Genomic DNA, 18,227 nt, shown 5'->3' with positions numbered 1-18,227 from the left:
TATAATGAACTATTGCGATATTAAAATATTCATTGCAACTTGGAACACTTATTTTTCTTGCTACCACTTGTCGATAGTATAATGTTTTATTAAATCTTTAATATCTTTTTATATTTCGATTAAATTTTTACTACATAAAATATTTGATCAATAAATACAGATATTCGTGTAGAACTTGTTTTAAATTTTTACGGTAAAATTTTATTTTTCTTGCATATTAATTTTAGATAATTTTGGATTCTCGACCAGTTTAATATATTTTTGATATTGCAGATTTGATTTGGCGATTTTGAGATCAACGATTGCAAACAATTTGATTATTTGAGATTTTCTTTGAAATAATTCATTAAAAGTCAACTCCTTTCGGTATTCTTTCGTTAGAGAGTCCGGTAAAAGATAAATATGCGCATATACCCAAGTAAATGACGTCATTTTAACGTCAAAATTGCATTTTTGACGACGTTTTAATGCCAAAATGATAACAAATGACGTCAGCTGATTACCTGAGTATTCTGCATGCACTTTCATGCGAATGGTCTAGAAAATATTATATCGTTTCGTGAGTAAATAGCCGATCCCCGCTTTCACGGTGATAAGACCCATGGATCTTCTACTTCTTTTCGCAATGTCAATTACGACTTACTACACCGATCATTATTCACTAGTGAAGCAGAAATTATGATAAATTAACAGATGACACATGGATATGGTTGCATAAAACCCCAGACACTCTAGCGTTGTTTGTCATAAACGAGAGAAACAAGCTCTGTTATATATAAACATCGTGCTTTTAAGAAAATAGCCCACTTTTCTTTTGATTTCATCGGTTTTCATCGATCACGTCATTCAACCATCATGTTGCTGGCGATACTTTTCATCTCTGTCCTCGTATCCGTGAACGCTGGAATTCTTGGTGGATTGGCAGGTTTAATACCGAAATGGAATCCAATAGATCGGATACCACCAATCCCGGATCTGTTATCACCCAATATTCCTGAAGATGCACAGCTTACCACGGTAAGTAAAGCCACTTATTTCTCAAAAGTAAAATCAAGAAATATTTAAACTATAAATTGTATATGATTAATTTTTTTATTATGGATCTTATTATATTAAAATGGATGTTTCTTAAATAAATAATTCTTAAGTATCTGTTTAACAATTAAATAAATATTTCAAAAAGGAAAGTGTAAAAAATATATAAAATAGTTAAATCAATTATTCTTTTAGTTATTTAATTTCACAAAAGTTGTTACATAACATGTTGGCATGATGTATAATATACATGTGTTATATATAGATGTATACTATAGGTCAATTTTTGCGCGCGCAAAACACTTCTCAATATATAATTTTATTAATATTGTTATAAGTGAAAAATATCAGACATTATAATCTGTGTTAGCTCACAAATTTTTTATAACTTTATAAATTTATTGGAATATTATTCTCTTAATTATATTATTTGTTCAAAATGTTAATTGTTCTTTAATTATACCCACATATTTTAAAACGCCTTATATATATATCAATTTATTTTTCATTAAATTGTTATTGAATGTTTTACATAATATAATAAATTACGTTTGGTATTAATTATATTTGTAGTAATTAGGAAACTTTAACGGAGCTAACCAAGAGATTTGAATCGGGATTCATAATTTTCACTTCTAGCACGTAACATGCTATACGACTGCTCCATTGGTCTCATAATAATTTCGATAGTTTATAAGTTACCCTTATGGTTTTTTTTATTTTTCTACATGTTTAATGTAATGCATTATAATTATAATAATAATGTGGTCTCCTTTTTCTTGACAATCACATTTAATTCTGTGCTAAGAATACGTTTGAATTAAGAAATTGTCGTTTTATTATATACATAGATGGAACTGATTACCAAAAACGGCTTTGACGGTGAGCTGCATAAAGTAACCACTCCCGACGGCTATATTTTGGAACTACATCGAATAACAGGAAAGATTAATTCTACCAAATCAAATGTACAGAAACCTGTTGCGTTTGTGATGCATGGTATTCTGTGTGACTCATCGTCTTGGGTTATTTCTGGCCGTAATAGAAGCTTAGGTAAAGAAAAAGTAAAACTATATATCTTAAAAAATTTTAATATTTAAATGACGGAAAATATTATTGCGTGAACTTATCATACATTTATATTGAAATATAAAATTGTTTTCTTTAGATAAAAAATCAAGAAGGAACATAATTTTCAATTCTATTCATAAATTAATAATTTAAATATATGTGTGCTTCATGTCATTTCTATTTTAAATAAAATATTAAAATTCTTAAAACAAAATATTGGTACATATTTCATATATTATGTTTAACAGATTGCACAAAGAAATCTTGCTCTTTCGGAATTCAAATTTGAATTTTTTATAGTGTATTCAAAATAATTCAGAAAAAAAGTATTTTTTTATGATTTTATTGCGCTACTATTATTTTAGCATTTGTTCTGGCGGATGAGGGATACGATGTGTGGCTCGGTAACGCGCGTGGTGGTCCATATGCTAATACTCATGTAAATTCTACAGTAGATCCAAACGTTTACTGGAACTTCAGGTGAGAAATGATATACGTCAAGTAGAGAAGAATATAAGAAAAACGTGAAATAGTTTCATGCATCACACGACACTCGCGTAGCACATGATTAAAGATAAAGTTTAATACACAAGTAAGGTGCGTGAAAAAATTGCAGCGTAGAAATATTAATATCTTCAATCTAATCTGTAATGAGATAAGAAGATCTCAAATTTAAATATTAAACTGTACGTGTGGATTAACTAAAACACGATTGCTTTATCTCCTTGCAAACGTGCTAATCATTTCGATTTTTAAGAATGTGATAATTTGATGACATAATTATAACAGGTGTTGTACCTATTATAATCCAGATTTTAGATAAACAGATAACATGAGTGGCAAAACAAGATGGGTTAAAAGTCCTCTTGTACATATATTAAAATTGTCTGATGAGACTTCTTCCGTTTTGTAACCAAATAAGAATTAATCTCTTCTCAATGATAATGTTGGTCTGCAATCTTTGAAAGAATAATAATTATAAAAATTAAGAAAACGTATTAATAAAATACTTTTTTACTTAACTTTAAGATTTTAAGAAAAACACAAAAACTTAGTTAAAGAAATAATCCAACCAACCTCAAAATATTTCAGCAGTAATGCAGCGCGCAACACTGCAACATTTTAACAATATTGCTGAAACATTGTTAAAATATTATATTTTGCGCTATATGGGAAAGTGATAAAATATTTTCGTTGCAATGAATTTTTTAATAAAGTGTTATTTTTCGTACTTTACTAATAAATAAATAAGAAGATAATAATCAAGAGAAAAATCTCAATTCTATATTTATCTATAAAAAATTTATTAATAATTGATTAAATGCTTATCTCGTCAGAAAAAATTTAATCAGTTATCTTTGATTACTCGCTTACGCTCAAGAGATTACATAAAAATCAATACCTTCACAAATAGAAGTAAAGTAAATAAAAAATAAAAAGCGCATTATAAAAACTGCATATGTTAAATAAAAATTAATAAAAATCTGTATAATAATTAAAATATGACAAAAATAATTTCCGATGATTACTTTACTCATTTTTAAGCTAAACGCAGTAACTCACAAGTATTTTTATTATATATTACAGTTGGCACGAAATCGGCACGATTGATCTTCCAGCGATGATAGAATATATTGCAAAGAGCACCGGCCGCAAAAAAATGTTCTACCTAGGACACAGCCAAGGCACCACCACTTTCTTTGTCATGGCATCAGAACGACCTGAGTATCAGGATTATATCGAGGAGATGTATGCTATGGCTCCGATCGCATACTGCGGCAGGTTGAAGAGTCCCTTTTTGCAGATAGTGGCACAATTCTCCGTGGGCATCGACGTACGTAACTCTCGAATTTATAAAAAAAAAATTGACTTTTACCGACTTCAATGTAACTAATGATTTAAATTTACCATTGTAGTATGTTTGGGATATATTTGGTTATCACGAGTTCAATCCTAAGAGCGACTTCATAAATGCATTTGAACAATTGGTATGCTCGGAAAAAGCTTTTACCAGCCCAGTGTGCTCAAATTCTATGTTCCTGGTGTCTGGATTCGACCCTGACCAATTTGATCCGGTATGCTTTTAAATGTCTAGCATAATCATTTATAGACACATTTTATTTTTCAAGCATGCTTTTATGTCTCGTATTTGAAATTGAAGCATATCTTAAATTAAATAGAGAGCTTCGACCGAAATGTGAAAGCACAATATTAACGAAATACCTTAGCTGTCACAGCTAGATCTTAATACTGATATTTATTGTGTGAACCTTTTCGAGTTCACGAAACTGCGCGCCGGATAAATTTTTCATCATAAAATACAGTTCTAAGTCGAGCAAGAATTAATACTATATTGTTATTGAAATGAAAGTTAATTTAATAATAAATGATGCTAACCAGAATCTAAATGACCGAAAAATTTATTCGGCACGCAGTTTTGTAAACGTGAAAAGATATATAAAATTACACAATAAATATCAGCACTAAGATTTAGTTATGACCGTTAAGGCATATCGTTTATATTGCATTTCTTAAATTATTCTAACAAGTAAAAATTTAAAATTTATATCAGTATATACAAAATAGTTGTAAACAAGAAATTGCAATATTGTTATTTTATCAAACAATATGTACCCAGTAATTTTCCTTAATACAATACTCGTAACTATATTAGTATTAACTTTCTACTGAAAGGACAAATATTTTAGTATTTATGAAAGCGAATCCGATTTTAAATGCTCCGTTATGATTATTTGTTATTTAATAAACCTAATACAAAATAAGTAAAAAATAAATAAATAATAACATTAAATCATTTTTAAGTTAATATACCCAAGCAGGATAAAATATTGCAGCAATATTGCTACAATGTTTCACGCTATCTGGATAGCTGTTAATTTCTTGTAAAGTCATGAAGTAGACGGAGCCGTGGATTCGATCCCAACTTTACTTTTAGAAGGTTAAAGCAAGATTGTGTAATATTATTTTGCAATGTCAACTTTAGGAATTACCCAGTTAATAATTTAATCAAATACTTGTTTGTAATATTGTTTAGTTAACTAATGTCAGTTAAACTTATATTGCTATCATCTCTTAGGCTCTTATGCCGATAATCTTAGGACATGTTCCTGCTACTGTATCCACGAAGCAAATCGTCCACTATGCTCAACTCATTAAATCTGGTAAATGTTCACTTATATTAATAATGATTTCGCGACGAATATGCACTGGCCCTGTTGCAGTACCATAAAAATTGGTATAAAGCTAGCTAAGCACAAAAGCATAAATATAAGCATATTAAATATTCAATTACATTGTGCAAAATATGATAATATTTTATCGATTGAGATGTTGATATGATATTTTTATCGATAAATATATTTATGTACTGTTTATAGCTTACACACACTAATGCAGAATTATGCAGATGTTCGAGTATGATCAATATTGTTCAATATAGCACATGTATTTTATATATACATATACAAAAACAACGGTTCTGCAATGATTAAAAATTTTAGCTGTATACAGATCTGTAAATAATTCTGTTAGGCCATTAAAATTATATTGAACTGTCAAACTGATTGCTAGAATGTCAAAACTTTTTGTAGCAGCGCTCATTACACTTAAACGTCCGTCATAATTATTTAGATGGTCCATCAAAATCATTTTCAGATCTGTATCTAGTTAAACGGTCGGATACTTCAATAAAATCGTTTTTTCCGTAAAGATCTATCTATAAACTCGTTTACACATCGTAATTGCCATCACATTCCTTAAACATTTCCTTTAGTAATATCAGCAAATTTGTCGACAGGAACATTTTTCCTACCAGGGAAATTTAAACAATACGATTATGGAATACTAAAAAATCTGAAAGTGTACGGCTCGATAAATCCACCGACATACGATTTGAGCAACATCAAAACACCAGTCCATTTATACTACAGTAAAAACGACTGGTTATCAAATGTCAAGGTTTGTATTTCTCTATATAAAACAATTGACTATTTTAAAGATCTTCAATCTTAAATACTTTCAAACCAATTAGAATATCTTTTTGCCTGATGTTCTAATTACGGTTGTCAGTTTTTGACTAATATTTCACCAGCTCTTCTGCCTGAAATTGCCGGAGATCGATCATTATTCATTACCCAAGCAACAGTGCGACGTGCTGAGACGTCAATATATCTGATCTTTTAACTCGTTAGTTTTTAAATTTAAATTTTATTAAATAAATATTATATGAGTTTATTTTATATATTTAACATACGAATACTTCGATAATAATTTTGGAACATCATGTTTTTACTGTTATACAATAGACGTCTAAAGAATATCCAAAGAACATCTAATGAACGTTTTGTTCATGGCAACACGCGTCAATAGATGGCAGCTGCAAAGCTGCATTTCTCGTAAATAAAATACGTGATAAAGAAAAAGTGCTGGATTTTTTTATTATGAGACTTTTTACTCTTGTTTTGATAAAAATATATATTGAAAGAGGAGAATTTTTCTTAAAGTCAAGCCCTCAAAATTGAGCTTTAAGATGAAAATAAATAATAATATTTTGATAGTCAAATTACCTTTATTTCTATTTAAAAATTAATTTAGAAACATAATTCTTGGTAGTTATACATGCCAAAAATGTATTAACGTAATTGTTACGACTGTATTTTTATAGTGCAATAATAACAATACCCAAGTCAAAAAGACACCATAAAGACATATTTTAAATATGCATGTTATCTGGGTTAGATGTCTTTGCGCTTTACACTGTACATCTTAATGATATTTATTGTACGCTCTATTCTTCTTGGCAAAACATTGTATACAGAAAAAACGTCTTTAGGACGTCTTCAATGTGACAAATTGTTGCTCTGGTACTATTTACATTATCTAAATTTTTGAAAAAGAATCTGCCCGGAAATTTATTCAAAAAGCCATAGTCTTCAACTGAAAAGAGCTGGCAGCCGTTCTAATATTGAAATTGAAACATCAAAGTATTCCTTGTTGATACTCAATTATAATGACAAGTTGAAAAAATCATGTTCTTTCTGTTAATCTTGACGTTAAAATATCAAATAAAAGTACATGAAGAAACACGATAGTGTTTTGGGCTAAGTGAATGAGCAGCGCGAAATTACTCTGTATATCTGTATATTGCGACTTACGAACACTCGAGATTATCAGGTCTCATGAACCAATTAAGTTCTGAGTAGTCTCAACAACTTGGTTTTGAATTATATCATAAAAACTTTTTTATTTCTCCTCTACGTATGTACAACTATGAACAGAGATATACGTAAAATCCAAAACTTAAAATTTTCAATTAAGAAACATTATCACTGTTCTTGTCACATTTTCGAATTGGAGTTCACTTATCTACTGTGTCAAGAGTAAGCGAGTGAGTAGACGAAAGCACTAAATGTAAAGATTTATTTTAAATAAAAAATGTTTTAAGGCTCCTGACTCCTCAGCCGAAAACTCCGCGTTGACGGTAGCGACATTTCGTCGTGGACAAAATTAGAACTAATACACGTGAAACGTGACAGATTGACGATGAAATGTTATCGTGCATGTCATTTTGTTATTATGTGTTTCATTGTAAAAACATGACTTGTCTCGTATTTACCAAATTCGTAAAAATGGACCGCGACTAAAATTTCTTTGAATTTTATACATAAAAGTACATTTTTCATTCCTTTTAATAGCTATCCGTGTGTTTTCCTGTCTGAATAGACGTCACTTTACGTGCTTTTTACGACTATTTACTGACTGCTAGGCGAAAAAAGGATAGTCGTGACCGATATTTAGAAGTGTTTTAAAGCTATCTGATTAGTCTGTTTTATCCAAATTGGCTTTATTTACAAATGGCATGTCGGACAAAATTACGTGTCATTTCACGCAATTTCTCGCTTCTGACGTCACGACTTCAATATGGCCGCGGCGAGTACTCAGGAGCCTTAAGATATAAAAGAACTGCGTTACTCTTTTAAGAAGAATTAAAGATATTACTGGTTTGTGCTTTCTTGATATATTTTTTTGTTAAGAAGCGCGCGCGCACACACACACACACATACACACGCGCGCGCGCGCGCGCACACATACACAACACATTTGATGCTTTTTATAACTTTTTATATTCTTTACACGAATGTTTTTATTTATATTATGATTGTTTCGTAGGATGTGGAAAAATTGTACAGCGAGTTGAGCAATCCATCCGGTAAAACCTTAATAGCAAACCCGAAATTTAATCATGTGGATTATGTGTTTGCCAAGGATGTGAGGAAGCTTGTATATGATCTGATACTAGATGAAATGAAGAAGAAATTATAATGATTGCCGACATCTGTTCCATACAATTCCTACGGTTATGAATTCACAAATTTGACGAATTGACTTGCTCATCGGTTGAACTATTTTGTCTCAAGATCAATACTTGTATTCAATATAATTCGATATGTAGCAGTTATCAATCTCTTGTTAATGTGTTCGCATTCTCATAAAATATTTTGTTTATTTGAAATGTAAAATGTAAAATGTATATTTTGCATCTTGTACTCCTCCTGTAAATTTCCATTCTCTCGTATTATATTATCTCGTATTATTTAATTTCTTCAAACAACAAAAATGATAAAGGGCCAATAAGAGTATAGGCAATGTTCGTGAGATGCAAATTGTAATTATTTAAGTTTAAGAACATTTATTTAAATTGATTTGAACGTTTTAATTCACTTTCAGTCATCTTTAGCAACAATACCAGCAAATTACATCGATGTTCACACGTCTTCGGATGTTCAACCTTAACGATTAAACATCCAGTTTTACATTTCCAGAAAATGTGTCTTTATCACATATTATTTATCTTTTTCTAATTCGTAAAATTTGAAAAAGTAAAAGAGTAAGTTAAACTAAGATCAAAGTTAATCTACATTGGTGGAAGTTAACATTAATTTCCTAAAAATTCTTTAAAACTTAAAAAAATTTATTATAAACGGAGCATATAACATATTTGTTTTCAATAAAAAAATAAGTTAAAATCCCGGATTTAACTTTAATTCAATCTTAATTTTAATTCAACCTGAAATCCTTTCATAACTTATTTAAATATTCAACAATAAAAACATAATTGCGTGTCTTTTGTCTACATCCTCCATTGTGCAGCATCATTTTATATTATTTGTGATTCTCATTTTATATTAAGCTCATGAACAATGTAGAAATATACATCATATTACAATAAAAAAATATTGTACAATATACAACAGGCATTAATACCTTGATGTAAAAAGTTCTCATGTGAAAAATAATAATACGATCGATGTTCGATATCGCAATCACCAAATTTATATTATTATGATTTATATCATTAGTTTCAATAGACCATTTCTAGCGATGCTGTAAGTTCAAGTTTTATAGTCTCTGTCGTATTCGTAGTGGTTTCAAAAATTGTTTAAAATTTTCTTTTAGTTACTCTCAAAAATTTGCTCAAAATTGTTGTTTATGAAAATTTTTCAAATCCGAATCTGTCTAAATCTCGAATCGATATTATATTTCGATATCGTTTCAATACCGTTGCGACTTTATATTTTTCATCAAAATGTCTGTCCGTAACATGTACTCTTAGGCGAATAGTGCATCGACCGTTTATCTATCACAATAACTTTTTTACTAATAAGAATAAAATAAAAATCATAAGGTAAATGTATAAAATTACGCCACTTTAAACAAAGACTAATTTTTAACAAATTATTTGAAAAAAAAAGATAAAGTAATATTAGATAAAAGTATGAATCTTATCTAAAGTTACTATTTTAAATTAGAAAACATATATGTATAAAAGTCAAAAATAAATAAAAATATTTTTGTGTGCAAAGGAATTAAATGTAAATTGCAAATGACCTGAATTATGCCATTGAAATTCAAAGTTGTTCCGCTTTAGCCACTAAAATGAAGCCACTCTATTCTGTGTGTTAGCCCCTATTATATTGTACAAAAACCTATTATATAATACCTTATTATTTTATCATTTTTTAAACATTCATTAATCGTGCAAAACTAAAACATTTTGTATTACAACTCAAAATTATTTGTGATTTTGTTATTTTACAGATTACATTATCATAGTAACAATTTAAGAACAAACTTACAATTAGTCGTGGACAGTTAAAAGTGACAGATTCTCGACATGAATTTTTGAAAACCGCTTTTCACGGAAAATCAAATTATATACACTTATTTGCTTTGACAGTTGACTTTTCGATGTTTCGACACTTTTAATCAGTTGTGTTTTATTACGGGCACAAAACAAACTATAGTGGCATCATTTGGGTCAATGGCGTAATTCCATACATTTACCCAGATAGCCGAATGTGTTTAAAATGTCGTCACGTTGCTGTCAACTGTTGCAGCAATAGATGTCGACAAACTAGATACAAGCTAGGTGCTTCTTCATTATGTGTAAAATGTTGCTCTTACGTGAATTTGAAATTTGTTGATGAGTTGATATTGCACTTGATGGCACTCAGTTGAGTCCGTTGTATGTACGCAATGAATGTATAATACATAATAGCAACTGTTTTCCGTTTGCTATCCACATTAGCATAATGTCAACATGATGATAACGTATGCAAAAATATAAACGTTGTGTATTTGATAAGAACATATTTTTTGAAACTATTGACTTTTCAATAATTCTACCTTAATATTCTTATGTGTCGAATAATTAGAGTTCATAATGTTATAGTTCTATGGAAAAGGTCCTGTTTATTTGCCTAAGAACAATGCCATTTATGAAAATTTCAATTTTAAAGACTCAATTTTAAAGAATATTTACCAAGAAAAAATTTTTTATACATAATCATACATAATTATACAGGGTGATTATTAATGAATGTCCTCACTTTTTACCATAGGAGCATGATTTATCAACGGATACGTATTTCTAACATATTGTTATATTAAAAATTATAAATGCGTGCTCCTATGGTAAAAAGTGGGGACATTCATCAATAATCACCCTGTATATCAAAAATCTCCGTATACATACATTTAAATATATATAAATTATATATAATTATGTATAAATATGTATGAGCATATAAAACCCAAGAAAAAATTTTGTATACAAAAGAGAGTGGGGTAAATCGGATCTATTCACAGTTTTTGCTCTTTATAAGACGCAAATGAAGTCCGATCGTAAAAACGAAGGTGCCGTTGGAAAGATAATTTAATTCCCTTCATTTTTGCTTCGAACCATTTTTACGTATCTCTCACCAGTGTTGAACTATAATGGAAAATGTAAAAACACTTTCTTCAGTCCGATTTGCAACTACTGGTTCTAAATCGGACCACCCCTTGGTTGAAATTGGATAATTCTATTTTTATCGATTTTTAAATAAAATTTTAAAAGATTTTAATGTACTTTTTTTAAATATTGATTAAACACGAGTAATTTGATAGTAAAAAAAATAAAAATTTTATTTAAAGAAAAATTAGTGATAATTTATATAATTAGACGTTTCCCGATCATGTTATGATATTGTTATAATATAATTACAGCTAGTTGAAATCAATAAAATTCAATTATTCCGAATCTGATGACTCATAATATTACACTGATTTAACATTTTTAAAACCAGATTTGGTCGGCCGATCACCAGTGCTACGATCAGGTTACAATTTCGACGTAAGTGTTCGTTTTGAACATGAGTCCTTTCAAACTTTTTGGAACAAATTTTACAATAAATTGCAATAACAATCACAAAAAACGCTCGATATTTTTGAATTTTACATTCTTTAATTCTTTTAAATCAATTATTTTTAAAATTTTTAACATTTTTTAAATAATGATTTACAAAAATTTTCTTCTTTTTTTTTTAAATTTTTGCACGATGGCTGAAAATACATATTTGCGTCTATCCTGTGAATGTTATGACAGGGAACTGTCACACTGCCGTGACATCATACTGCTATCATACATCCTTAAACAGGCTATTAAAATGCTTTACGTCTAAATGCAAGAAAACAGTCTCAATTTATAATTTGATACTTGCATTATGCGTACTCAGTTTTAAACAAATTACAGGAAAATCCAATTTTTTACAGAATTTTGTCCACTTCGGACTTGGTAATCCGCTGATAATTCAACCGTTTATGTAAATATACGTTGACAAACATTTCGGTAATGTTGTTAAGCTAAGAACGACTTCAAAATAAATCGAAACATTCGCAATTTTAATTTGATCAATTTTATGTCAATCAAGCTATTGTTTGAGATCGAGTCGTACCAGCAGTCTGTTTAAAAAATTTTTTTAAATATTTTTACATGTATCTCTCAAATACCGTGACCTCCGTAGGAGTTAAAGACCTCAGCAAATTTTCAATTTTAAATTTATCGTTACAAGGTAAACGGTAGAAATCGGTTCTCCTTCCTAAAAAAAAGTTGTTGATAGTGAAGCTTATCAGCCAAGTAACGCCGTATGTTTCATCAGTCGTGTTTTGTATAGTGATACGTAGAAGTTAATCTGACGCCAACGACCCCCGCGAGTCCTGTGAAGTAAGATAACTTATACCCTATATGGCCTACCTAAGATTGGCAATTTTTTCTAACTTTTTGCTGATTGTGAGTTTAAAATTAAAAACTGACAGCCATATTCAAAGTAGGAAACATTTCTAAACGTTAATTTAAAATATGGGACAATTTCGAATATTTACGTGCGTGCAGTGAAGAGTTTAAAAAAAAGTGTCATTTAGGCCCTGGCGAAAATATAGTGCAAAGCAAGCGTAAGTGAGATGTAAAATCAAAACGTAGATAAAGCGTATTGAAAGAGTGATGGAACGATTAATTTCTACGATCAGAAAAGCGGTCATCCAATTCGTCGTCGTCGCCAACGTTGCTCATCCTCAAAGCATCATATGGGAACTGACACTTCATGATCCGTGAACAATTGATGTCTATGTGATAGATTAGCTCAACAGATGTCATTGGTTTTGAAATTTCAGTTAAAAAAAACATACAAGAATGACATACATATGACAGCGAATGTTACTTCTCTTATATGCTTATATAATCGACATTTTTCTACTGTTGATTCACATTTCCGAAACGCTTCCAGAAAAGTATGCGACACATTAAGCTTCTTTAGCATTCTAATGATCAACATTTTTCACTTTTAGTTTATGTTTCATAAACGCTTTATGAATTGTCTATAATAAGTGTGCAGAACGCTCAGTTATGCTCCTTTACATTCCAACGATCGACATTTTTCTACTTTAAAAAAGGCGTGTAATATGACATTTTGCGCACTTTTCATAAAGCGTACGAAAAATGTAAATCAAGAGTGGAAAAATGTTGTAGCACATAAAAGAAGCATAATTGAACGTTCCATTGACGTTTTACAGAGCGTTCATAAAATGTAAACCAAGACCCAGACAACGCAATATTTATAAAAAATATTTACTAAATATTTTTATAATAATTATTTTCATATTTTATAATTATTTATCGTACATATTCAATACATCTTTGTGGTTTTAGATTTAACAGAAAACTTGCACAACGTGTACAAATAGAAAGAAGGGGGAGCAACAAGATTTCATAAACAGTTGCGTATATATTGAATCAAGAAACTCCTCGTGTCTCGTTGTAAATTCAAGCCTAACTTTGGCTTGTGTATGTAAGTCATTTCAGAGATTAACCTTCTCTTGAGATTCTTCTCTTTGTCTAAAATCTGAATTCTAAACAAATTGATATGGGACGTATTTATCCTATAATCAGAGATAAACGAATATGTTCAGTATTACAATTTATATGATTTTTATGTTCGTTGATTCTTGTCTTAAGGCATCTTTTAGTTCGATCCATATACGATGCGCTTCGCAATTCTTACAATTAATTTTTTTATAGACCACAAAGGAGGGGAGACGTTTCTTTGAACTTTAATAAATCTGTTTAATTTATTCATTCTCGTGCAATGCACATTGACGGGTCAATCTTGATAAGATTTTTGAATTTTTCTGATATCACTGGCACATAAAGGATGGTAAAGAAACTATTTTTTTCCGGACCATTGTTATCATTTTGTGTTATTAATAACATTATTGTAAGGTCTAAAATTAGGATTCAGCCTTTTTTAATGATCGAAAACTCAATTCCAACGATTAACCAATATTCAAAAGAATCCAAATGACTTTATCAAAATTTTTCTGATAAAATATGGGGTAATAAATTGAACAACCTGTCCACCAGACTCATGACTGTGCCCAACTTATGAGAAACTGGATGATAAAAAAATTAATTAAGATAACGGCCCGACAATATCGGTTTTTGATATTAATCGTGGATGATAAGCGTGTTTTTTTTTATAAGGGTAACATCCAAAAAATTCAAGGAGTCACCCCCAACTTCCAATGTGAATTTCAATCTAGGATGGTAAGAATTAAATGTCTTAAAACAAGAATCAACGTGCGTTTTATCAATTGCCACAGCAATATCAACTACATATCTTAAATATAAAAAATATCAGAAACAAAATGTAGCTTGTTAAGAAAAAAAGATTCTAGATCTTCAAATACTAAATCCGCCATAATTGGAAACAACGGAGAGCCCATCAGAATGTCAAAAATCTATTTATAAAATTTGTTCATTGAAACTGAAAAACGTAGAATAGTTTGAAACAAATTTCAGTGCACTAATAAACTCAACCACAAGCAGACTGGAGTATTTCTCTGTGAGATATCATCATATAGTACTGTCATAGGATTGTCAAATCTAAAGAGATATTGGTAAATTGCGAAACTGCAACCAGTTAAATCAATATGGTATCATCAGAAATTTCCAAATTAGAGATGGCTTTGACAAGGTGAGGCTATTTTTTAGGGATAATTTTATGTAAAATAAAAGCCAGACAGTGGAGAGGACAAAAATCAACTGAACGTTATTCGATTATCTCTGATCACAGGATAAATATGTCACATGAATTTGCTTGGGATAAAGTTCAGATTTTAAATGAAGAGAAGAATCTCAAGATAAGATTAATCTCTGAAATGATTTACATACGCAAGCAAAAGTTAAGCTTGAATTTGCAACGAGACACAGAGTTTCTTGATCTAATGAAATCTTAATTGAGACTTCTCCTTCTTTCTATTTGTTGCGCTAGTTTTTGTTTATTTCGTTCTTTTTACAAGGCCGTCACCTATCGCAGCAAATACATCTCATTTTTGATCGATTTGATAAATAAGTTACTCTTACAAAATTTCTTTTTCAAATATTTTATTGACTTGACAATTGCATTTAATTTATTCAGTGGAGACATCATAGCGTTACGAGCATTTCTAACATCTTGACGAAGCTTTTTAATTTGCTTAACTGAGTCTTGCTCTCAATTTTAATCTCTGTATCTATTTACAGTTTTCTGTTTAGACTGAATATAACCCAAAGTGTCAAAACGTTTGATTGAAACTTGTTACTTGTAATTAACATAAATAATTGTATTGATAAACACTAAAAACTCGTATTGGCTCTTTTGTCTTACTAAAAAATTGAAAGAATGTGCAATTTGCATTAGTATAGTGACTAACAAAAGTTCTTGTAAGTTTCCGAATTTATAATTTTGGGACAATTTTTTAATTGCACTACTACTGATCTGTACAATTTGTATTCCGTTATACACTGTCAATACTATAAAATATCTGTAGTTTATGGATTTTCATTACTGATAGTGAATTTCAAAACGCAATCGTGCTGCTATCGTTTTGAAAAATTCTCTTGTTAAGATAAACGATAACTTAAGATTGAAGCTAAAGACAATACTTTATTTTCATTATTGTTCATATTATTTTAGATAATTTTAAAAAGATAACACTTCTTTTATCTAAGATAAAGAGAAAAGAAAATTATTTTTTATCTAAAAAGTTATTATATATAAATAACAACAAACACTACTGTATCTATTATAACAAGAGGAAGACCAGACGTGTAAATAATCAATTTCACGAAACTCATTGCGTATACACAATATCGCTACAGCGATCGATTTACATGTCAAGCAATACTAGGTAAAGAGATATGATGCAATACAAGAAAATCGATGTTTAAAAATTAATAAAATAAATATTAATTAATGATTTCTTGTATTTTTAATGACCTTAATTCATAACTTTAATATTTTCAAAAACGATACGGTTCAAGATATCACAAATACGCTTTAGACGGTCGATTTCTCAAATCACACCTTTAGTAACATGTTAGGGAAAAGCTTTCTTAGCATAAGCTTTCTTAGCATCGATTTTCTTACAAACGCTTGAGTATTGCATCATATCCCTTTATTTAGTATTAGTTGACATGCAAACCTATCGCTACAACAAGTTTCGTTAAAATCGATTAATTACACATCTGGCCCTCTCCTTGTAAAATCAATGAATAGACTAAATTACTCACAACGCCGAAGAGTCAATGATTAAATTACAACAAAGTTGTACGTATACAAAGTGATTATTAATGAATGTTCCCACTTTTTACCATAGAAACACGCATTTGTAATTTCTAATATAATAATATATTAGAAATACGTATCCGTCGATAAATCATGCTCTTATGGTAAAAAGTAGGGACATTCATTAATAATCACCCTGTATAAGAATCAGATAGTGGTGCAAGAAGAAATGATCTACGAGATCAGGAATTTCTGAAATCAATTTTTAAATCGAGCATAACAAGAACTTTTCCTATTTGCCTGCATTTTATCAGTAGCAATCAGTTGTGATCAGTTCCTTTATTCTTTTCAAGAGGCTCGATAGAGATCATATAAACAGGTACGTAATGCTGCGAGCAGCTATACACCTGCGCGCAGAACAGTGGCGGATTTATACTTTGTTGTACCCTATTAGGCCCGGTATTTCTTGGTGTCCCTTTAAGACATACTCGGTAATGGAAAGAAGAGGGGGCTGAATATCATTTCTTTTTTTTTTTTAATAACTTGGTAAATATTAACGTGATTCTTATCAACATCAATTTGTTAGCCATAGACTTCTACTTGTATATCATCCTACAGGTAAAGGTTCATCGCGCATATAAAACGAACATAATTTACAATTCATTATACCAAAGAAGGGAAAAAAGATGCATTTATGAGATAGCAGGGGAATCGTGGAATACTAAAAACTAATGTTTTAAAAAACACTTGTAAAAAGAGAAATCACAAAATTAATGATCCTTTGTATATTTTATAAACTAAGGCTCGGTTTTCCATTATCTGATTAAGCGATGGTTAAATTTTACCTGATGTTTTACCTCTAATGAAATTCATCCATGATGATGTCATAAGTGAAACTTATTTGCTAAAACATCAAGCTAAGTTTACCCATAAGTTAACTAAATAATGAAAAACCGGGCCTAGGTACTACAAAACAAGATTTTGCGAACATATGAAATATGTTTTATTTGGAAAAAAGATAATTTTTTAAAGTAATTTCTTTGGCTTAAAAAAATAACTTTTCAAATAATTTCTAATGCTAGTAAGCATTATGCAACGTAACATCCATAGCATATATTGCACTATGAAGCTGTAAAGTCGCAAGAGCGGTTTTAGTCCCGGTCTACAATAGGTGTAGTAAGCCTTAAGCCGTAAGAAATTGATCAATCATAATTGAATATCAGGAGAATAATCAATCATGGTTGGTCAATTCCTTATGGTATAAAGTTTACAACATTAATTGTAGACCGGAACTTATGCAATCATAATGCTAATGGCTCACGAACGACTCTTCTCACTGCCAGTGTTTGCCGTTATTTATATAAAATTATCTAAATAATCATCTAAATAAAGAAATAGCCTCATCTTATCTTTATCTAGATTATTATACTGTACGTTATCTTCTTATTCTTATTTTATTCTTATCTTAAAATATTATCTTTTTTAAATCCGAGATTATGCAAATAACGAAAATGAAGTATTGTCTTTAGCCAAATTACCATTTCTCCTAACAGATTTTTTTCAAAAATTTGCAAAATTTATTGCCAGTACTGAAAATCTCTGTAGATACGTAATGTAAACGATAAATTTTTAATTGTCAATATACAATATCGAAACGCAGTTCAGGTCAACAGTAGTGCA

The 18,227-nt window shown here is 29.8% G+C and overlaps 1 protein-coding gene across 1 annotated transcript; it reads left to right on the top strand.

Annotated features, from left to right (window-relative positions):
- The first annotated feature begins 730 nt into the window (after positions 1-730).
- LOC105198832 (lipase 3) lies at positions 731-8,656 on the top strand. The gene is made up of 8 exons (XM_039449191.1): positions 731-1,017; positions 1,887-2,088; positions 2,472-2,586; positions 3,694-3,940; positions 4,023-4,181; positions 5,204-5,288; positions 5,924-6,084; positions 8,296-8,656. Exons 1-8 carry the CDS (start codon positions 856-858, stop codon positions 8,446-8,448), a joined length of 1,284 nt encoding a protein of 427 aa, XP_039305125.1. The 5' UTR covers positions 731-855; the 3' UTR covers positions 8,449-8,656.
- The last annotated feature ends 9,571 nt before the right edge of the window (positions 8,657-18,227 follow it).

The sequence above is a fragment of the Solenopsis invicta genome, chromosome 5 (genome assembly GCF_016802725.1).
Source record: "Solenopsis invicta isolate M01_SB chromosome 5, UNIL_Sinv_3.0, whole genome shotgun sequence".
Classification (NCBI taxonomy): Eukaryota; Metazoa; Arthropoda; class Insecta; order Hymenoptera; family Formicidae; genus Solenopsis; species Solenopsis invicta.
This window is presented reverse-complemented; position numbering and strand designations above follow the sequence as displayed.